Source organism: Telopea speciosissima, chromosome 6, assembly GCF_018873765.1.
Source record: "Telopea speciosissima isolate NSW1024214 ecotype Mountain lineage chromosome 6, Tspe_v1, whole genome shotgun sequence".
In the NCBI taxonomy this organism is placed as follows: domain Eukaryota; kingdom Viridiplantae; phylum Streptophyta; class Magnoliopsida; order Proteales; family Proteaceae; genus Telopea; species Telopea speciosissima.
The window spans coordinates 49,580,641-49,604,397 of record NC_057921.1 but is presented as its reverse complement, the minus strand read 5'-3'; the positions used below and the strand labels follow the sequence as shown (position 1 = coordinate 49,604,397).

The 23,757-nt window shown below is 38.1% G+C and overlaps 1 protein-coding gene across 1 annotated transcript; it reads right to left on the bottom strand.

Annotated features, from left to right (window-relative positions):
• Positions 1-4,017: 4,017 nt before the first annotated feature.
• LOC122664375 (pentatricopeptide repeat-containing protein At5g13770, chloroplastic) lies at positions 4,018-6,458 on the bottom strand. Its single transcript, XM_043860168.1, has one exon. The coding sequence runs from the start codon at positions 6,445-6,447 to the stop codon at positions 4,519-4,521; it is 1,929 nt and encodes a 642-aa protein (XP_043716103.1). The 5' UTR covers positions 6,448-6,458; the 3' UTR covers positions 4,018-4,518.
• Between the last annotated feature and the right edge of the window lie 17,299 nt (positions 6,459-23,757).

The window sequence follows — 23,757 nt, the reverse complement described above, 5'->3', positions numbered from 1 at the left end:
TATTGCAAAATTTGTGAAAATCAGTTTGAGGTTGATGGATGGAGGTTGAGATTTCCGTTAAGTATCTATCTAGACCTTGGCATTGAAAATTAAGTCTCGTTTCGAGTACGCCATAAATTCCAACATGTAAAAGAGGTTAATTAGTCCGGTCACATCCCTCCCAATGACCAATTGTGGATCAAAATGAGGGGGGAATTAATGAATGATATAGGCAAGAAGAGACAAATTAGACAACTTCCGTATAAGGGCATAGTCAGAAAAATGTGGCACCACACCGGTGGCAATGAAGGTCAATTGGAGCACGTCAGCGAGCAAATCCCCCACTCTAATAATGAGCCCAACAGAGAGCAAGCACAGCACGCCACCAGATTCTCTTCCACACCGGATCTAGTATGTGACAGCGGCTCCCTTAGGCTGAAGTTGATGCTCAAGAAGCAACTCTATTGTCCTCCTGATTAGCTATTTAATGGAGAACATACCATTTCTCGCTCCCCCTACCCCGGCCCCTTTGGTAATCCAGTTGAGGGAATTGAAGAGGTCAATTAGCTTTATTGTCATCATGGCAGATCGATCATTGGGGTAGAATAGACTAGCTAGCATATTAGAAATCATCTTTTTTTGTTTAGTTCATTCAGATTTTCGGATCGTTGTATAGGAATCAATCAATTCATTATGATCTGATCGGAATTGGATTTGAATCAAAATCGGCGTACGATAATTACTTCTTCTTTTTCTCTCTCTCTCTCTCTCTCTCTCTCTATATATATATATATATTTTTTTTTTTTTTTTTTTTTTTTTTAAATTTTCAGTGAGGCTTACATCTTTAAGAGCTTTACCCAATGCCACAACTTGATATATAGGATTTTGAAAACCTGAGAACATGCATGCACAAAGAAAAATAAGTTAAAAAATAAAATAAAAAATAAAAGAGGAATCTATAATAAGAGCCACAATCCTAAAACTCTACTCTAGGCCCACCATATATCTCAACGAAATCTACATAGTGTTCTTATTCTCTACTCAATAGAAGGAGCTAGCATTTATTAACTTTACTTTCTACAACTTCTTGCGAATATATATGTATAAGAAAAGGTGGTCTCATCTCCAAGTCCTCCATGAAGGAAGCACCCACTTCTGTAGGTTCTCATTAGTATGACTGAATATTCTGGACATCTTGATCTTACAAGATCCCAGATATGGTAGAGTGGTGACTTCTGAATCAGCATAAATGGCCCACCACCCATCCCTTAGCTCCTTTATTTTCCGTTTCAAACCAAATCTGATATTATTAAAATAATCCAACAACCAAAATGAAAGATATCATTTTTATCGACGTCATGATTAGAAAGAATCTTGTGCCATCCTTACACTTTCACCCCTTATTTACCAAACCAAAATTCGCTAAAATTATCCCAACCCATTGAGAACCAAGCTAACCCTATTGCCACCCATAGAAATAATATTAGCTTGGGATAAAGAATACATAAATATCATCCATCATACTCCTTTAATAACTCTCTTTTTTATTCCACTACTATAAACCCTTTCATCATCTAAATAAAACAAGCACCAACATGAATTTGAATAGAAAGGGTGTTAGATCCACTTTCGTTTGCACAGGTCCCATGGGAGGGGTGTTGGGAATAATCTTATATAAAGGACTAATAACTCTTGGACCTTAATTAGATGACTTTTTCTACCTAATAGCTTAAGCTTTATGACACTTCTTACACAAAGTACCTGTCCTCAAACTCAAACCCACATACTTAAGCTTACTCTTCGTTAATGTCTTTTCTTTTTATTTAGCATAAATCCAATCTTATTGGCGACAGTAGGTTTTGGTTAAACGAAAGATTAGGTAGGTAATCTAATAAACCAAAACCCGTTTTAAGGTAATCGATTAGTTCCCCCTCCCACCCCCCAAAAAAAAAAAATTAGAAATGTCAACAAATGGTTAACATATGTCAAAAATCTAGGCCCACCATATATCTCAACGAAATCTACATATGTTCTTATTCTCTACTCAAGCTCATCGGTCAATTGGCAACAACACCCAATTTCTTGGTCAAAGTTTGGTATAAGAAACTTCCTAGGTAATGCCTAGTAACAATATCACAGCTAAAGCCAAGGAAGAACCAAAAATTCAACTTAACAATACATAAGAAGATCCCAACAAATCTAGTTTTCTAGAAGAAGCATGGGATCAACTATAATTTGCCATGAAGCAAGCAAAAAATTGTCATATAGGTTCTCATAAAAATTAAAATTGTCATATAGATTTCCAATTAAAAATTCTTTTATTTCTTCATCCAGCCCATCATTTTCACTTTAACTAACTCCAAATCATTTCATATTAGGTTATCAAATTTCACTTCACTTTGCAACTATATCCCTTGGATTTGAAAAGTAATAAAAATTTACATCTAAAAAGTATCATTACTAAATATGGAAGAAATTTAAATAGTTTATTATATAACTATGTGGGGTAATGATCATCAAGGTTTCCATTTTAGGTTTGAAAATTTTCATTTCCTTTCCCTACAATTTCCCTTGCAATCAAATAGAGCTTGAATGATCAAATTCTGAAAGTTTCCAAGAAGACCAATTTTTTTGATGAAGGTAAGGATCTCTGCTTTCATCAAAGCTCTGTTTTTTCAATTAGTCTAGAGAAAAATGAACAGTTTTCTTTGTGGACTTTAAAGGGAATTTCCCTTTAATATCCTTTATGTTTCATGAAACTTGTTATAGAGAGAAGGAAATATTGGAACATTTACATTTCTTTCATCTTACGAAGAATTTTCCACTCCTTGAATGGACCTAAGAAAGAAGTTATGTGGGGATTCCTTTATGAACATGAGTAACAAGAAATCAAGTTACATAGCTAGGACTTCAGCTTTGTTGCTCTTAAGTTTGGGAACACCTAGGAATCAGAGTTCCATATCCCCAGTAAGCTCCTGATTTAAATTAACCACACATTTCTGCATTGAAATAAATAGTCACAGTAAGAATTATATACAAGTTAATTGAGCATGGATGAGACTGAGTTGTTAACAACATCAGGTTTTCCATTTCCACAAAATACCTTGTACACTGTGAACAAAAGGAAACCTACAATGCAACACAATAGAAGATTACAGCCACTTGGGTAAAGGAAGTCTGAATTATCTGTCATAAGCTAGCAAAACTATATCAGAATTCAATTTTATAGTATATGAAGTATGGAGTTCAATTTGATTTTTCTTTTATAATCACCATCTTATGTAAACTTCAGGTACCTTCTGGTTAGAACATCAATTCTGGTAATCACATGCACCCAAATGCTGGTCAAAGGAACTGCGAAGCTGGCTTCCAACTCTCAACACTCTGCATATCCAAACACCCTACTGTTTGATCTTAAATTATCTTATCAGGAGAGTCTCTCAACTCAACTCAACTCAGCTCAGCTTTATCCCAACTAAATGAAGTCTGCTAATCACTCATCCATGGTACAAGAACCCTTGCCCACTTGTCACCGCAACCGGGCATTGAACCAATGTGTTGCTTATAGGAGACACCCAAGTATTACTCCACCAGTGGTTTTAGATTATCAGAGAGCCTCTATCCTCCCATATTCTTCAGCCTCAGTGGAATCTAAAGTATTGGTAAAGATATATAAAATCTGAAACTTGAGAATCCAATATATTGAATTCAAAATCTGAAACAGCTCTGAAATTATAAAATAGGGGGGGGGGGGTGCACAAAAAAAAAACCGTTGGGATGGGGGAAGGAAGGATAAGAGTATGATAATATGTGAGAGTTTCTGTGTGACCATTTACCAAACACTTGCCAATATAAAAGGATACCTCTTGGAAGGTACAATATACAATGAAGACAGAAGCATGTACAACTCACAAGTGCTGCGTCTTACAGGTTGTCTTATTACTTTACAGTACACAAGTGCCTGAGATAGGTGTTAGATTACACATAGACCAACAGGTTTATGATGATATATGGATAAAGATGAAAACAAGCAGGAAAAAAACAAGGGCATTGTTTAGTAATCTTTCAACTAAATAGAGAGTTTCAGAGATGTAGGGAATACCCAGATGTATTAACAAAAAATTGCAGAAACAAATAAGCATTTTTTAGTTTATGCACCCCATTTACTGCCAAGGATATATGGTTGAACAGTCCAAGCACAATCATGAATCAAGGTCTTCCCAGTCAGGAGTCAGGACTCAGGACACCATATGTTCTCAATTTCCTTGTCTGTGGCTAATCCATCATTGTAAGAGAAGACACCGATTCAGAACTAAATGCAGAGAAACTATTAGAATGACTTCAGATAATTCTTGAGCTCTTTCATTGAACATTCCCCTGTTAACTACACTATACACAATTCACTTACACAATACAATAGAAATGAAAAGGGAGCAGTCCAGAAGCAATCACAGGCATCCCCAAGTTTACAGCTCATTAATGACTGAGCAATATGAAGCCACACATCTTGGGTCTCAAACAAGAGATAGCTGTGGAACTTACCCTGGAAGGTCTTGTTCCTCTACCATCTGCATAGCTGAAGTAGCTTTTCTTTCTAGCACTGTGGTCTTTAATTGCCTATGGGCTGTTAACAGCTTAACTTCTGTTGGCTTAAAGCTCTCCTCAAACCATTTCACTTGAACTTGAAACCCAGCATCTCTCAGAGCATTCATGGCCGATTTGTACAGCCTCCAATCCAGCTCCATTCCCTCAGACTTCATGTCTAGCAAAAGCTTAATCAATTCATCAATCCTACTGATCTTTGAGAAAACCCCAACCATGATCCCCACCAAGGCCCGGTCTATTTTGCCACCATTAATCCTGAACTCCTGGTAGAACTTTATACATGTATCAAAATCCCTGGCCTTACTGTATGCACTTATAATGCTAGTGTAGGTAATCTTATCAGGGGTGACTTTTCTTCGCTTCATCTCATTCCATAACTTCCCTACCTGCCTCAAATTCTTGACTCTCCCATGCATATCAATGAGAGAATTGTAAACCCAAACATTTGGCTCACACCCCCTCTCTTTCATCTTAGCCACAAGCCTCATTGCATCCCTTGGTCTCTGAAGTTTCCCATACATAGAAACCATATTAGAATAAGCAACAACACATCTATCAAATCCCTTTTGTTCCATCTCAGAAAATACCTTCTCAGCTTCGGTATAGAGCCCTAGCCTGCAACAGATATTAATAAGAGAAGCATAAGTTACTTGACCTGGTTCACACCCTAGTGAGATCAGCTCTTTATAAATCCTCAATGCAACCTTAAGCCCCCTTTTCTTCACACAACCATTGATGATCGTACAGAGAATGCAATCAGAAACGCTGATTCTGGTTTCTTTCATTGCCTTTACAACTTCAAGGGTTTTCTCCATCAATCCTTCTTCTACATACATCAAAACAAGTTTCAGACACAAGTCTGGATCTTTCACCATTCTTTTTTCTCTTGCTTCTTGGAAGAGTTCTTCAGCTATTCTAACCTCTCTAATGCTTGCGAAAGCATACATCAGAGAGGAGTAAATCGAGGAATCTTCTCCAATACCCTTTTTCTTCATTTCTCTGAAGAACTCAAGAGCTTCAAAGGCCCTTCCTGATTTCCCCAAAGTGTCACATAAGATTCCATAAATCCGAGTAGAAAAGGGCATAGAATCCAAGGTGTCCTGCTTTACAAATTCATTAAACAGAGAAACAACTTTCTCGGTGTCACCAAGTTTCCTATAAGCTTCCATGGCCTGACAATAACAACTCGAGTCAGGCGCAATTCCAACAGATTGCATCTGATTAAACACAATGACTGTGCCTCTATACATATGGAGCTTGTTATAGCTTCTCATTGCTGAATCGAATGCTGAAAGAGCAACATCATCCTTTGATTCAAAAATATGAAGCAAGGCTTTAGCAACCTTGAATTTTCTGTTCCTAATGCAACTATCTAGCAAAGTAGAACATGTAGTACTATCAGGAATCACCGATAAGGCCTTAAAATCTTGTGAAAGCAAGGAAATCAAGCTCCAGTTCTTCGATTTGAGTAAATACCTGATAAGAAGCTTTAACATCAATGGCTCTGGTCTAAATTGGGGGTGATCTTTTGCTTTCTGGTAGTACTTGAATGCAAGTGCTGCTGTCCGAGGATCTTTACATAACCCAAGTAAGAAATCATTCAGGTTTTGAATATCCAGGGTCACAGATTGTTGAAGATCTGGAAATTTGAGGTCATATTCAATGGTCTTTAGATTATCTGAAGACTCTTCTAAAACTGGAGCTGGATACCCAGAGGAGTTTAATAAGGAAGATTGACGAATTGAGCAAGGAGCAGAGAGAAACTGGAGGGATTTCGAGATTGAAATTATAGTATGAGAGTGGGTTTTCCTCTGACAATTAAGTGAAGTTAAAGACCAGTCGGAAGATCTGAAAATGGCCATTGCAGAGTAGGTTTAATACAAAAGATTGAAGGGAAGTGTGAAGGTACCTATATATATACCTTATCCCCTATGGATTTTGCTTTTGTCAGAGATCACATGAACCACTAAATAAGAGACACGTGGAAGAAGCAAAGACACAAAATATATATGGAATTACAATGACATGTGCCCCCTTCCCATCCTCTCACTCTTTATAGGGAAAGAAAAGGAGTGAATCTGATCCTCCACTGCCCGCTGCCCCTCCTGCTGCCGTGTTTCCTCACACAGGCAGGTGTGCAATGACCGTCATAATCCACCCAGGCAGGACGCTCGGGCAGTAGAGGATCCGAATTGTGGAATATCCCCACCATGGTTTGAAGAATCCATATCCGTTCACATTTGTATCAGTATTGGATTCTTGGTCAGTCCCATATCGGTGGATTGGTATGCACAAGGGTAAAAATGTAAAAAACAAAATTCAAGATTTCAAAGTAAACAGGGGTATATCTGTCTGATTCAGATTGATATCTCTGACACCGATACAGAATCAATTACTAAAACCCTGATCCCCACCCATTCTTTAGAAAAGATTTAGTTTTTCTTCATCATAGCCCATAGAGAATCTCTTCATCCATGCTGATTTAAGAGTATAATCATTCATAGCGAACGTCATGTGATTCTTTAAAGTTGAAAATATTTTTTCCCACTCTAATCCTAGTTAGATCTTGTGGATGAAGAGATTGAATCTCTTCACCATGGGTGGAGAGAATCCTCTCATTAGAAAGGAAAAAAATCAGAACCAGATTCATCGAAGGGGTTGGGGCAAAAATGTTCCTCTAATCGCATAGCTTTATAGGTGTTAATCGATTTGATTCATATCGTAATTGTTAAAAATCGAAATCAAATCAATTGTTGATCGGTTTCAAGTTCTCAAATTGAAACCATACTAATCAGTTTGGAATTGATTCCAATTATATGGTTATTAGTTATTACCAATTCGGTTTGATTTGTTGTTGGTTTTTGGTTCTGGCTCGTAATAAATTTGGTTATTCAGTTTAATCGGTTTTATTTGGTTATTTGGTTTCATCATTTTTTTGGTTTGTATTCTATTTATTCAATTTATCGATTCTAAAAATCAACAATTTTATTGGATTAAAATTAAACCAATTATTTTTTTACAATACGGAAAATTAAAAACAACCAAAAGATCCCAATTTTAATCGTAAAATTAGTAGGCTTAAGTCTGATTTGATATGATTTCTATTGTAATTTCATGAGGTGATTTCTGTTTCAGAAATTGTTTCTTTTGATTTTTGCACCTTATTTTAGTGAAATAGAAATTCTGAAACAGCTGTTCAAAATTTCTATTTCATTTGATTTCACTCTTGCTCTTTAATAGCACATGGTTAATTTGATGGACAAAGTAGGCACTCTTTGATAACTTTTCTGCTGTTTCTATGTTGAGAAATAGCATAAACAATTTGTTTCCTTTTATGTGCTGAGAAACAGTCTTTGCAGTGTTTGGTAAACCTGTTTTGAAAACATTTCTAGAACACCAATGGTGTTTGATTAAATTTGTTTCTAGAAACAAGTTCTTATATTGTTACCAATAATTACAGAATTGCCCTACTACTATTTAAATCAAAATCATATTTTTGATTTTATAGTCAATATTTCTAAAATTTAATGATGCATGTCTTTAAAAATATACTTTAGCTAATAAAAATTAATAACGACATTAAAAGTGATTGGAGTAGGTTTGAGCTAGATGTCATTTGATAACATATATGTAAGCAATTGGAATAGATGATTAATCAAGAAAAAACTAGTGAATATCGATAACAAGAATTAACATCATTTCCTAATTTTCTAGTGCATAACACATAATCTCTAAATTCTAGTAATGTATATAAACACAGGGGTGATCCTTGGTTGCACCTACTACAAAAGCAATCAATTTACTGTAAGACCTCAAACAAAAGGTTGAGAGTTGTCATTCTAGGAGTACCTTAGCTGACTATGTTTTGAAAGATTGAATAAAAAGGGTCTTAGTGGAATTGAACCACTATCCCTTGGAACATGCTTATGTTCCAAGTGCTCTTCCAACTTGAGCTAAAGACCCATCAAGTAGAGTTTGAAACTTACAAGTAACCCTGAAACATTGACACAAACCTTGCTTCAAAGTGTTGTGAGTTTATAAAAACCACCGGTACTGTGTTGGGTTCATCTCATAAAGCTAGTTAAGAACAATCCTTACAGCTTTGTATGTGAAATAGTTGAGTATTTGATGTACGTAAAGAAATCCTTTAATAACATGAAGATAATACAATTAAAATAGGATTAAATAAGTGAGATGTCATGCAGGTAGCAGTATACTCCCACAATCAGCTAGGTCATAGTAACACTAATGAGAACAGTCAAAGAAATGTGAAAATGAGGCAAGCAATTCAATTGAAGTGTATTTTCCTTTTTTTGTTTTTTTGTTTTTGGTACAAAGTGTATTTTCTAATATAATGTAACTTGGCATAATAAACAACAGATCGAAGTGGATAAAATTGTCTCAAAGGGTTTGGTAAACACCTATGAACCTGATCTGTTCATGGTTGAAATGGAAGTAGAATATAAGGAAAGAGCAATAGCTACAAAAAAAAAAAAAAAAAAAACAAATTAACCCCAAGAGAGAAGCTATCCCCTAGGTGCCTGACAAAACACAAATCGGCAAGGACTGACACCTCACAATTAAGAGTTCATTTGTTCAACTCTCCTAGGGGCCTACCTATCCCCCCTCCCCCCTCCCCTCCCCACAAAAAAAAAAAATACCAGGCCATGACTCTCAAAATTTACCCTCAGAACACCACTCAAAGTGGTTATCCTGCAACTTTGAATTCTCATTTATAGCTTCAACAATTGGTTTAACAAGCAAAACTCCTCAACTCTGCTATTGCATCTTAAAACTCATAGTATGAGGGTATAGTTAAAGATATTGATAAATATGATTTAACAAGCATAACGATATCCACATTATCCAGCACAAAATGTAACAAGGAAAGAAAGTACAAAGCTTCCAAGTAAATCATCGATTGTCTAACGAAAAACACTAGAAACAAAACGGATTTGTCAAACGTTTTTAGGGTGTTTTTCCTTTTCTGAGAACAAAAAAACAGAGAAACATGTTTTTGGGAAGGTTATCAAACGGTGTCGTAGTCATTTCGTGATAAAAATAAATCACCACCCTTCTTTTTCTTCCTCTTCTCCTAATGGTCTCACCACCACCCCACCGCCACCATTGCCACCACCACCACCACCAATTCCACGCCGCCATCACCACACAAAAAAACCTATGTAATTTTAATTGAGTTTATCCATGTTATAGAATGATTACATGTGTTTCGATTCAAGCCTCTCAATTGGACCATCTCAAGTTGTTCATTCTCTATTAGCTTAGAAAACAGATATCCCACTTTATTCATTATTCTTTTATCTAGGAACTCTTAGTCAATTGTTGTTAAGGTGTTTTTGATAAATAACTTTTTTTTTTGGTTTTGACGGGGGGTGGGGGTGGGGGTGGGATGAGGAAAAAAAAACAATCTTTGAGTCTTAAAATTATGAAGCAACCTTGGGCTCAGGTTCTCTACACTAGCACCGCAAGTATGGCACATAGCATATTGGATAAAGCCTGAAATTTGTACTCAAGTAGACTTAAAGTCTCTTGCTCACATGCTATGTTTCAACCCCAATAAAGTTTTCCAAGTGGCAAAATAAAGCTTTGAAACAATTCCAAATTGTCCTTGAAAAATGCAAAGTGTGCAAAGAGGGTCTGTGGACGTAAATGAGAGGACATATGATTTGAGTGAGTCTGAAATTTGATGTTTTGCCAATTCACACCATGACCTAGAGATATTCATATGGTTGAAATTGCCACGTTACCTTTGGAATGGAAATTTTTTGGGAGCTGGTGTAGGGATAACCAGTTGGAGTAGGCTGAGTTGAGTTGAGTTTATTATTATTTTGTGGTCTTTTAGATATAAGTAGATTGCAAGAGACTTGCTAGCCTCGGTCTAATCCCTAAAAGGGCGGATGTTATTGGTGAAGCCTGATTTCAGTCCAGAAAGTGCAATGGGAAATCTTCGGAGGGCTGTTTCAGCCTCGAAACGTGTTCAAATGACCTAAAAAGGTGCATAAGTCATAACCATAGGTGCTGTGCCCTGGAGAGCTCGCCGAGACCTTCGATTTGATATGTATATTGACATATGTTAGGTTCAGTTGCGACCTTGATCGGGTGGGTTTTTTGGACTTCTAGGGGCATTTTTGTATTTTTTTGGGTTAAGGCTTTTTTATAAAGTGTCCTTATCTTATTGAGAGATGTATGTGAGATCTGAAGGTTTTGTAACTTGCTTCAGATAAATAGTTGAAACCAGTTCTATCGCCAACCGTGGATGTAGCCTACCTTCTTGGGGGTGAAACAACGTAAAATCCCTATGTTGTGTATTTGTTCTTCTCTTCTTTTTCGTTTTTCTTCTGCAAATCCCATTTCTAGGCATTGTTTTTTTCTAACAATTGGGCTCCAACTTTTAGCATAACTAGAACCAAGGTATGCTCTTTGAGGGATACAGTGAAGACTGAAGACAGGTGCAAAGTTGAAGAAACCTTGCCTCGTATTCGATTATTAACCTGTTTCATGATATGGATCTTGTGTTAGATTATGATGTAGACAAGAAAGTTATTTCTCTAGATCTTTTTCACTTATTACTGATGGGAGCTATCACATTTCATTGGGCAATTGTGGATGGTGTAATATTTTGCCATCTACAGGCACAAAAACAGGTCTATGTTGGAACTTGGATAGGAGAATGCAGCAGCGCACTTGAAGCTGAACTGAAAGGAATTGGGATAGCTTTCAATTCAGCAAAGGAGAAGAAGCTCAAGAATGCAGCGGTGGTTTCCGATTGTCAGGAGGGGGCAGTTCAGATACTGAACTTAGCCATTTATGATGGATGAGATTGGCTTTTATTCCTTTTGCTGTTTGATTCTGTGTTTAAATTTGTTGTTGCAGTATTATTTAGCACTAAATGTTAAAGGTTGTACGAAATATGTTTCACCTTGTTTAATGGCAACCCCCTCCCCAATATTCTTCTTATTTAATGGCCGAAGGAATTAAAATTTCCCCATTTGACTTTCTCTCTCACTTTCTTTATGATACCACCATCCATCCTTTTGTCTTTGTGGGTGGTTTGGGAGGACACAACAGGATCCAGATCCTCTACGGTGTGCTACCTGTAGCAGTCTGAGCGGTGCAGACTGGGCCGTGTGTGCAATGATCGTCTTACCCCTACTCAAACGTTTTGTCCGAATGGGAGGTAAGGCGATCATTGTGCACGCGGCCCATTCTGCACCGCACAAGCCGCTATAGCCAGCGGGCCATAGAAGATCTGGATCCGACACAACATGTCATAATAGCCTTTGGAGTTTCCTATTCCTACTGGTGTCAGTGGCATTAGTGACAAACACCACCCCAGCTCCCCTCTACGGCTCTTCCACTCAGGTCTCTGTTTCTCCCTCTCTGCTGATGATGATCTGTGGTTGGGTTCATTTTACAGACAGGTAATCTGCACATACTCAGCAACATCACCACCCAGAGGTGGATGGCTTCGTTTCAACAACCCTAGATCGGTTCAGTGATTTGCCGTGGAATGTGATGAACAACATCCTTGTTCGGTTGCCTATCAGGGAAGCTGTAAAAACTTGCATCTTATCAAGGAAATGGAGATTCAAGTGGCTTAGTTTGTCACAACTTTGTTTCATTCGTCTCTTTGACATACCAGAAGTAGACCCAATGGTACTGAGTCTACTGACTAACAAAATAGTTAAAATTGTGGATCGTGTTTTCTCACTTCATCAAGGTCAAGTCACTAAGTTCTATCTTGAGCTTTTTCAACCTCATATCATTGATCCATGGCTACATTGTTTATGAAAGAAAGGCGTCACTGATATATCCCTTAATGTATACAACCCGGGTTATGTGGATGTGTTGCCTCCTACTCCTAGTCTCTTCTTATGCATCCAACTCAATAGATTGTCTCTCAATGGTGAGTGGGCATATGTAACACCTCTTTCTGTCGGAGGCTTTACTAAACTCACATGTATTTTCTTTATCAAAGTTATGTTCAGCGAAGCCGAATTGGAAAAGTTGTTTCGTAGTTGCTCACTTCTAGAAAGGATCTACCTAATCGATTCTGTTGGTTTCACTGATCTGCGAGTCGTCGCTCCAAATCTCAATGGCTTTAGATACATGGAAAGCGTGTTTTATTCTGAGGATAATTGCTTGGATATAAACTTGGGTTTTTGTCAAATGCCCCCCTGAAAATGCCCATTTTTCCAAATGCCCCCTTGAAACTTTTCTAATCCTAAATTCCCCCTTATTTTTAATATATTGTAGCATTTTGGTCCTGTCCGTTAATTTGGGACGTTATGTTCAAACGGTTGGACTTTTTTGACCATTATGCCCTTGATGGTCGAATGACCAAATTGCCCTCTATAACTCTCAACCATGCAACTCATCTTCCAAACCCAAACGATCTCTACTTATGCACTTTGAAGTTCTCCGATTCATCCCATGGAGGCTCGTTGAAATCAGAGAACTTGAAATCAGATTCAGGCGAAGACCCTAGTTGCAGACTCATCGCTCTCTGTCAATGATGGCATGGTGCGCTCCCCACCTTACAATCTTTAGTTCCCAAAAAATCCACATTGCCTTCTAATGAATTATCCTACGGACCACATTGTCACCGTTGAACTTGCTGTTGGAGCTGGATCAGAGGATGTATATGAAGATGGGGATTATAGGTATATGGATTTAGAGAAAGAGGATGATGATGTGTTTGGAGATGGTGATGATTATAATGTCAAGAAGAAAAACTTGTAACCACAGGCCAATATTTTCTCTTGAATCTGATTTCATTCCTTGATTTCAATTACAAGATGAAAAACCTAACAAAAGCTTTGCAAAAAAAAATTCAAAAAACAAATGAAAAAAAACTGAATCTCTATTCTGAACCACCCAGCTTCCAAAAAAACCTTTTCCAAGTTTGCTTTTTCTTTCTCTTTCAAAATCCCAAAAAAAAAAACAAATCCAAAAAACCAAACCTTTGAAAGACAGAGATGATGACACAAAGGGATACAGAGAAGAGGGAATCAGAGAGGGGGGAGAAGGCCTTTGCTGCCCACGACGGACCCTGCGGATTTCGACCTCCATTATTCTCAGTTTAGCTTAGAAAGTAAATCTGAAATCGGATCTCTCTCTTTCTTTCTTTTTTTTTTTTTCTTTATTTTTCTTCTATTGGGATTTGGGTAGGTGAATTAGGAATTCTGATACAATAATATTGATTGGAATAGGTCTAAATCGGGTGGAGAAGCTGAAAGAACTGGGTTCAGGAATTTTTTCCTTTGCCGCAAGGAGTTGAACGAAGTTGCGGTGGATGCTTCTCCCTCTCGTCGTCGCCGGCGATGGCATCGTCGTCTTGTTGGAATCAAGCAGAGAATGTTTTGAAGATCTCTATTCTCTGACTTAGGTTCATGGATTTCTAGCTGTAGTATCTTGACTTAACTCAATCAAAGCTTATTATTATGGGTCGATCATCTGTAAATTTGTAGGAGATAAAATAAAGGGATTTTGTAAATTTCCGTCAACAATCTCATTGTTTTCCGAGTTATTTTATATGTTTTTTCCTGTTTTTGTTCGAAGGAATCCTCAATTGCTCGTTTGGTCATGTTATAAATTTGTTTCCTTGGCTTATAGAGAGACTCTCTTGTTGTTTTCTTCTTGATATAATAAACTTTGCAAGAGTTTTGAATTCAGACTTCTTCACCGGGAGAACTCAGAATCCCGGTGATGAAAGTTGTATCTGAAGGCTGAGGTCACCGTGAACTTCGCCGGTAACTCCCGAAACGCTGGGAGAGCTCAAAATCCCCAAACTTCGATGCCATTAAAAGGCAGTGAACTTTACCGCTAGGGTTTGGAAGATGAATTGCAAAGTTGAGTGTTAATGAGGGTAATTTGGTCATTATACCATATCAAGGGCTTAATGGTAAAAAAAGTCCAACCGTTTGAACATAACGTCCCAAATTAACGGACAGTACCAAAATGCTATAATATATTAAAAATAAAGGGGAGTATAGGATTAGAAAATTTTCAAGGGGGCATTTGACAAAAACCCTATAAACATTTGTAAACAATCCCCTACTGACTGGGATCCAAATTCAAAATCATAGGAGTCATGTAAGGCGTCTCCACCATGGACGAACAAGCAACCGGATGGTCCGGCTTCATGGGAATGTTTCTGGCATTGAAACCCTTGATATATTTTATGCTTTTTCAAAGGTAAATCTTGATGGGCCATCTTCTAAATTATTATTTGGTGCACCATCATGCCTATCCTGACCCAATTTTCTATTTCTTTTTAGATTTTGGTTACGGGCGCCCCATACAACCATCTCGAGGGTCTGCGACAAGGACTTAACTTTACAGATCTCAGTGAGATCTCAAGGGCTCTTTATCTGATAGGAACCTCCCCTAATTTAAAGTATCTTGGGATCATTGTGAGCAACTGTTGAATAATTCATAAATTTGCATTCTTTTTTCAATTCCTACTAAATGTTGAGATCAGTGTAATTTTGTTTCTGGGTTTCATTGATTTCTTTAGGCCTATACTAGAGCTTCTCCTGCAGAACCTGTGGTGGAATTCTTAAAAGATCAAGGGCATTTGAGTTTCTCCTTCAACAAACTTCAGTCTGTGAAGATGGAATTCACTGAAGCTGTGAAATCTGAAGTAGAATTCATCAAGTTCGCACTCGCCAAATCACCAGCTCTTGAAAATATGACTATCAGGCTTAAAAAGTCAAGTGATGAGGCACAAGTAGCATTACGTGAAGAGTTATTGCAGTTACAAGGAGCTTCAGCACAAGCTAAAATCATTTTCTTACCACCTGATCTAGAACCTTGGATGTTTGGCAATGACAAAATCCTTTTTTGAACAAGGTTGGATTTTCCATTTGTTTTTCTTTTTTACCATGCTTCAGTTCTGTTTCTTTTCTTTGGGAACCAGTGTGGAAATGTTAGGTAAGGTTGTTACTTTTAAAGCTGAATGTCCACTTGTGGCCAGACTATATCTGTCAAGTTTGGTTCAATTCCTACAATATTCACCATTGAGATTTCCTACCTTTTCTCGTTTCTTATTTTTGTTTTCATGAATGCAATGCTGCTGACCTGTTGTGGTACTTAATTTATAAAAGAAGTTGGAGGAGAAGTTCTTTGTAGATTGGAGAGACCATGGTTTTGAGAGTTGAAGTATACATGGAAGAAGTGCTGCTTGTTGTTGCTGAAAGCAAAGGAAACAGACTGAAGGACTGAATTGATTAGTATCACTTTTTTCCCCCTTGAATATTATAGCTAAACTGAAGGCAAAACCGAACAGCAGGGAAGAAGAGAAAAGAGAGAAAATCTGGAACTTAGTCGTATCCTGCCTCCCACACGTTGAATATATAATAAAAGAGTTACAAAGCAAAGAGATTAGTTTCCTAAAACAACTAGGAAAGTAATACTCAGAATTAGAAACTAGAAAGGAAACATAATTAGAAGAGAAGAGGAAATAATTAGAAGCGAAGAGGAACACCCTACGCTAATATCGTGGAGGGTCTATGGAGAACCATAGACCCTCACATCTACGAAAGCTAACACTCCCCCTCATGCTGGAGCTTGTATATCACCCATGCCCAGCTTGGTACAACCACGAGCAAATGCCGGCCGAAACAGAGCTTTGGTGAAAAGATCGCCAAGTTGATTAGCAGATGAAACAAACGGAGTAGAAATTTGCTTTTGTAACACAGCAGTGCGAACGAAGTGACAATCAACCTCAACATGCTTGGTGTGTTCATGAAATACTGGGTTACTGGCAATATAAAAGTGGCTTGATTGTCACAATACATCTTCATAGGTGAAGATACGATAAATCCCAATTCTTGCAGAAGAGACTTTAACCACATAAGTTTAGAAGTTGAATGAGCCATAGCTCGATACTCTGCCTCAGCATTAGATCCGGCAACTGTAGATTGTTTTTTACTTCGCCAAGAGACAAGGTTATCACCAACAAACATACAATAACCAGTGGTTGAACGACGATCATTAGTAGAACCTGCCCAATCAGCATCTGAATACCCAGTAATGTTAGTATGCCCATTTTTGTGATAAATGAGCCCTTTACCAGGGGACCCCTTAAGGTAACGAACAATACGACAAGCTGCATCCCAGTGAGCCTATCGTGGCTCAGACATAAATTGATTGACAACCCCAACAGCAAAGGAGATATCCGGTCGAGTCACAGTAAGATATATAAGCTGTCCCACCAGTCGCCGATATTGATGCGGATCAGAGTAAGGATCACCATCATCAACACCAAATTTCAAGTTGGGGTCCATAGGAGTATCAGCTGGCTTACACCCTAAGAGACCGGTATCAGACAATAGATCAAGAAAGTACTTTCGCTGAGACAGACTAATTCCCTTAGAAGAACGAACAACTTCAATACCCAAAAAATAACTGAGTTCCCCTAAATCTTTCATCTGAAAGTGCTGGTGAAGGTAAGTTTTAACATCACGAATAACTTGGGAATCATTGCTAGTGACAATAATGTTATCAACATAAACAACCAGAATAACTATATTCTCCTGACGACGGCAAACAAATACAGAATGATCTTAAAAACACTGTACAAATCCAAAATCACCAACCACTTTGCTAAACTTGTCGAACCAAGCTCGAGGGGATTGTTTCAACCCATAAATAGCCTTGTGAAGACGACACACCTTAGTGGAAGCCTCCCCCTGAGCAACATAACCTGGAGGTTGCTCCATATATACCTCCTCATCCAGGTTCCCATACAAAAAAGCATTTTTAATGTCAAGTTGAAATAACGGCCAATTCAATTAGTGGCCAATGAAATAAGTACATGAACAGAAGTGAGGCGAGCCACGGGAGAAAAGGTCTCAAAATAATCGACACCATAGGTCTGAGTAAACCCTTAGCAACCAATCGAGCCTTAAGCCATTCAATTGAACCATCGGGCAGATACTTAATAGTGTAGACCCAACGGCACCGAGCAACCTCCTTGCCAGAGGGCAAATCAGTGAGAGACCAAGTCTTGTGATCCACCAAAGCATCCATCTAAGTATCCATGGCCTGTTTCCACCCTGGGTAAAGTCAAGCGTCTTGATACCTAGTAGGAACGGTAGGAGAAGCAATAGACAAAGCATACTGGCGCATGGCAGGAGGAAGATGGGAAACAATAACAAACTGAGAAATAGGATGAAGTATAGAAGCAGACCGAGTGCAGGAGCGGATACCTTTGCGGAGAGCAATGGGCCGGTTAGAGGACGGAGGAGGATCCTCAGGCGTAGTAGTTGAGGTGGAGGACGATAGCAAAGGTGGTGCCAGAACAACTGGAGAATCCCTCACCTAGCGTCGCTGATAGATCTATAAAGGAGAGGGAGAGACAAGAACAGGTAGAGGCACACAGAAAATATCGACATCGAAAGGACTGGGAGAAGTGCTAAAGTAAGGAGTTGTTTCAAAAAAGGTAACGTCAGCACTAACAAAATATTGACGAGCAACCGGATCAAAACATCGGTAACCCTTTTGTGTGCGAGAGTACCCGAGAAACACACACTGAGTAGTACGGGGAGATAATTTGTCCAATCCTAGACGAAGACTGTGGACAAAACAAACACAACCAAAAGTACGAGGAGAGATATGAAATAAAGGATCATCAGGAAACAAAATGGAAAAGGGGGAAACATCATCCAAAATATCAGAGGGCATATGGTTAATTAAATAGCAAGTTGTAAGAACGGCATCACCCCATAGATATTTAGGAACATGCATATGGATCAAAAGTGAATAGGCTATATCAAGGAGATGATGGTTTTTGCGTTCGGCAACCCCATTTTGTTGTCGGGGTATAGGAACAACTAGTTTGATGAATCATCCCACGATTAGCACAGAAGGCAGAAACTTCACTTTGAACATATTCTAAAGCATTATCAGATCTAAAAATTTTAATAGAAGTACCAAATTGAGTTTGTATTTCAGAACAAAATTGTTTGAACATAGATAAAAATTCTGACCTGTCCTTTAACAAATATAACCAAGTAAGACGAGAAAAATCATCCACAAATATAACAAAGTAAGAAAACCACATTGACTCTTAATACGACAAGGACCCCAGATATCAGAGTGAACTAACGAAAACAAGGAGGAACTACAGTTGACAGTGCGAAGAGGAAAAGAAGTCCGATGATGTTTGCCCAATTCACACGCCTTACACTCAATGTGAGATAAAGATTTGCAGCAGGGAACCATCTTACGAAGTTTAGAAACAGAGACATGTCCTAATCGGTAATGCCATAACAAGGGAGAAAAGGTAGATGACGTAGCAACAACAACTGGAGATGAAGATTCTTCAAAATAGTAGAGACCATCCTTTTCACGTCCTCCACCAATCGTCTGCTTTATCTGGAGATCTTGAAAAACACAATAAGAAGGGAAGAAAGTAACAGAACAATTTAAAGACTTGGCAAGGGCACTAACAGACGTAAGACTTAAAGGAAAATGTGGAACATGTAAAACGGACTGTAAAGATGGAAAAGAAGAAAAATAAGCAGTCCCAGAAGAGGTCACATCCGTAGAGGAGCCATCTGCAAGAATGACTTTAGTTGGATGGGAGCTCTTGTGGGAGTTATCAATTAGGTAGGATTTACCTGTCATATGAGTAGAAGCTCCAGAATCGATAATCCAAGGAGCAGAAGTAGTAGAAAGAAAAGCAGATGTACCTGTATGGGCTAGAGTAGCAGAAGATGGAGCACTAGTTTGAGAAGATGGTTCAAGTTGTTGTAGACACTTTAGTAGTTGAAGTTACTCATCTCGGGAAACAAGAGCAAATACTGAAGTGGATGCAATTAGTGGATCATTCAATATGGCCTTTTCAAAAGATCCCTCAGAATGTGTAGTATTGGCTAAGTCAGGTTTACCATGTTTGTTCCAACACTAATCAACAGTATGATAGAGGCGTCCACAAAACGTACACTTTAGTAGTGGTCTGTCACCTTGCTGCCTACGACTTCCACCACCACGTCCACGATTGCTTGGACCACCACGACTTCGATTGGAACCCCGTCCACAGCTAGTAGTGAAGAGGGCTGACGTGTCCTTAGGAGGTGGGTCGGATCGTGACGGAGTAATGATCCTCTGAAGTCTAGAATAAGCCTCATCAAGAGAAGGGACTGCTTCCCCAGTAAGGAGCTGTCCACGAGCAGATTGAAAAGTAGAGTTTAAACCTGCTATAAATTTGGACACATAGAAATCCTCCTCCCAATGCTGAAGGAGATCAAGATCAAGAGTCAATGGTTGATGCACACGAATTTCATCACGGATACCCTATAAGGTATTAAAATACTCGCTAAGAGATTTGTCATTTTGTTGAAGAGTGAACAACGTGGAATACAACTCATAGACTCGAGTTAAATTATGTTCAGATGAAAAATGGCGCTTCAAGGCATCCCAAACTCCCTTTGCAATGGGTTGAAACATAACATTGGCTGAAATAGAGGGTTCCATGCTATTCCATAACCAAGTAATAACGGTGTCATTTTCTTGCATCCAATCTTCAAATTCCTTGATGATTGTAGGGTCTTTAGAATCGCCAATGTCAGGAGGATCATTCAGAAGATACTTTAACTTGCCGCGGGCATTGATATAAACACGGACAGCTTGTGCCCATAAGAGATAATTTCAAGCACCATTAAGTTTAATGGTAGTAATTTGAATATGAAAGTTATCCTTAGTCTCAGCCATGTCAACACGATTGAAGTACTATCAAAGGGAAAACAAATAATACCTGGAATGGTGATTGAAGAGAGAAGCCAAAAAAATCTGATTCAATATCGAATTAGATAGAAACTCACCAACCGAGTGCCTTGAGAAGTAGTAAACACACACACCGAACAGATTGAGTTGAAATCAATCTCTGAAACACAGAATACTTTTCTGCTCTTCAAAAATCAGAAGAGCAGATGCATAAAAACTTCAAAAACTGAATCGTGATTCAAAAAAAACTGAATCGCAGAGGCATAGATCTTCAATAAACTGCATCGCAGATGCAGAAACAAAACCAGAATGCCAGAGTAAACTCCATGCGGGGAGAAGAACAGAGGAAGAACAGATTGAGACCCTAGTTGTCCTTACGTGTTCATTGAACTAGGGATTAAGCATACACAAGCAGCATAGGGTGCTGCTCCCAACACAGGAACCCTGTAACGACCTTCAATCTGAATCACAGGGCAGAAAATCTCTTCAAGAGAGAAGCTCTGATACCATGTAGCTAAACTGAAGGCAAAACCGAACAGCAGGGAAGAAAAGAAATCGAGAATGAAGAAGAGAAAAGAGAGAAAATTTGGAACTTAGTTGTATCCAGCCTCCCACACATTGAATATATAATAAAAGAATTACAAAGCAAAGAGATTAGTTTCCTAGAACAACTAGGAAAGTAATACTCAGAATTAGAAACTAGAAAGGAAACATACTTAGAAGAGAAAAGGAACACCCTACGCTAATATCGTGTAGGGTCTATGGAGAACCATAGACCCTCACATCTACCAAAGCTAACAAATATCATAATGCACAACTTTCTAATTCAGTTCGGTGCTTGTAAACACTGAATGTCAATATCAAGATTTTGATATAACAGCATTATAAGAGAGAGAGAGAGAGAGAGAGAGAGACTCAGCAATGTAACGTGGTTCGGTGCTCTGACGTACGTCCACGGATAGAACGTTGCTGTTTTCACTAATTCAGAGGACCTTGATTCTCTTCCTTTTAAAAGAGAAAAGAAAGAGAGACAAGGAGAGAAAAAAAGAATACAAGAAAAAAAGAAAATAACGATTACAACACAGCTCAACAGATTATCTTTTCATTTGAATTCTTTCCTTGTTGAGCTCATGAGTTTGAATTGTTTCCTTTTTGTGAGAACCATTTGAAACGTTTCCTTTTGTATTGAGCTGAGTTTGAATGGTTTCTTGCTTCATGTGGGCAATTTCCTTTTTGTCGGATTCGTTTGAATCATTTCCTCTTATAAAGCATGCAGGAGGCTAATATACCTTTGTTGGCTGTCATTGTGACTCTTTATCAAGTAACCACTTGATTCTCATTATCCTGTCCTGGCTTTTTAGTAGCATTTTTGCTTGGTTGAATTGTGAATGCCAGTGGTTCTGATATAAATTTATTGGTATTGCTTGCATTTTAGATCTGTATATGTATAAGGAAGGGACTTAGGAATTGGATGGGATTTAGGTTGAATTGGCATGGGGATGCCAATGATGGTGCTAGTTTTTTTTTTTTTTTTTTTTTTTTTTTTTCCTAATATGAAGTTGATTAATCTGCTTTGGTTACATTTTTTTTTTTGGGTAGAAATCTGCTTTAGTTACATTAGCAAGAAAGTGGATGAATAGGCTAATAAATGTCCTCTGTAGTTGTAAAGTTTTCTGAGTATTATGAATGTGGGGCTAGGAAGTCAATTATACGCAAATATCACCCTATCCTATTTTAAATCAATGAGTTTATAACCCTTGTGATCGATTAATGTTATTTGACCACTCCTTTTATGGAATTCATTGTGTCCACTAATTAGTCTTTGTGTCAAGTTTGAGATGACTTGTTTTCAAGGTTTAGTTCCATCCATTGTTCATCTAGTGTATAGGTGCCTAGTCCTTAATTAATTTGATGTTTTAAAAGACTCGGTGCATAGTTTCTTAGCCCTTAATTAACTTGGTGCTTAGTGATCTGGAACAGCTTTCTCTAAATGCTGTTGATGGAGCTTGTTTTTGTAGTTTGTATTTAAAGACAATCATGGCTTCTCTCAAGGCGGTTCAGCACAACACAGAAAATCCTATGCAATTTTAATTGAGTTTATACATGTTGTAGATTAATTACATGTGTTTTGATTCAAGTCTCTCAGCTGGACCATCTCAAGTTGTTTAATCTCTATTAACTCAGAAAACAGATATCCCAATTTATTCATTATTCTTTTAACTAGGAACTCTTAGTCTACTGTGTTTTTTTTTATAGGTAATAATAACAATTAACTCTTACTGAACTGTTGTTTAGGTGTTTCAGTTAGGATGGATTTTAGTGACTCCAACTTTCAGCAGAACTAGAGCCAAGCTATTCTCTTTTTGAGGTTGATACTGTGAAGACTTAAGACAGGTGCAAAGTTGAAGAAACAGTCGGCTATCCTGGGCATGGAACTTAACATTCCTTTCTGTGTGATATTAGTAGGTTGTCTAGGCAGTTAGTACTTTTGATTTTAGATAGGAATGGAGTGGCTTATGTGATGGCAAAATGATCCACTTACATTCTCTCTATTGTGACTGCTACTTGTACATATACTGACTCGTTTCTTAGAACCCTATAAGTCATCTCTAGTGTAATATTTCCATCGTATTTTTACTGCTTTTTTTTGTTGTTTGGGGGGGGGGGGGGGTTGTATAATGAAGCAATCAGATTCGGCTTAGGTCCGTTTGAAGGGCTTATGAGCGCAATTAAGGCAGTCTGCATGGGTCAGGGTGGATGTTTAGGCAGGAACTAGAGGTGTGTTTGCTAGTCTGTTGGATATGGATTTCAGGCCCTTAACGCCCTGTTTATAGACAGGCCTTCGGGCAGGCTAGGTTAGCAACCAGATGAAGACACAGTGAAAATTTGCCACCCATTCAGCCATGCCTTAATTGTGCAACCAGTCACCCCCAAGATTTAGCAAAACTATTTCACTTTCATGCAACCAGATGAAGACACAGTGAAAACATTTTGGCTTCAAGGATCTCCAAATAAGTATAGTGAAGCAATGATCTACTAGATCAATGAACAAAATTAATGTTTTAAGAAGTCTTAGCACATTGCTTGTGGGAGGAATTAGTCTTTTAAGCAGAAAAAATGGAATCCTATACAAATATTTACCCAATATAACATATAGTCGCATGACATTGAGCTTCTTTTATCTAACCTGAACTTGTATTATAAGGATGATAATGATGATGCCTCATATTCGATAGATAACCTGTTTCATGAAAGTGATTTTTCTAGATCTTGTTTACTTATTATTGATGGGAGCTATATCACATTTCATGGGGGCAATTCTGGATGGTGTACCATTTTGCTATTTACAGGCACAAAACAGATCTATGTACGAACTGGGATAGGAGATTGCAGTGGCGCGCTTGAAGCTGAAATGAAAG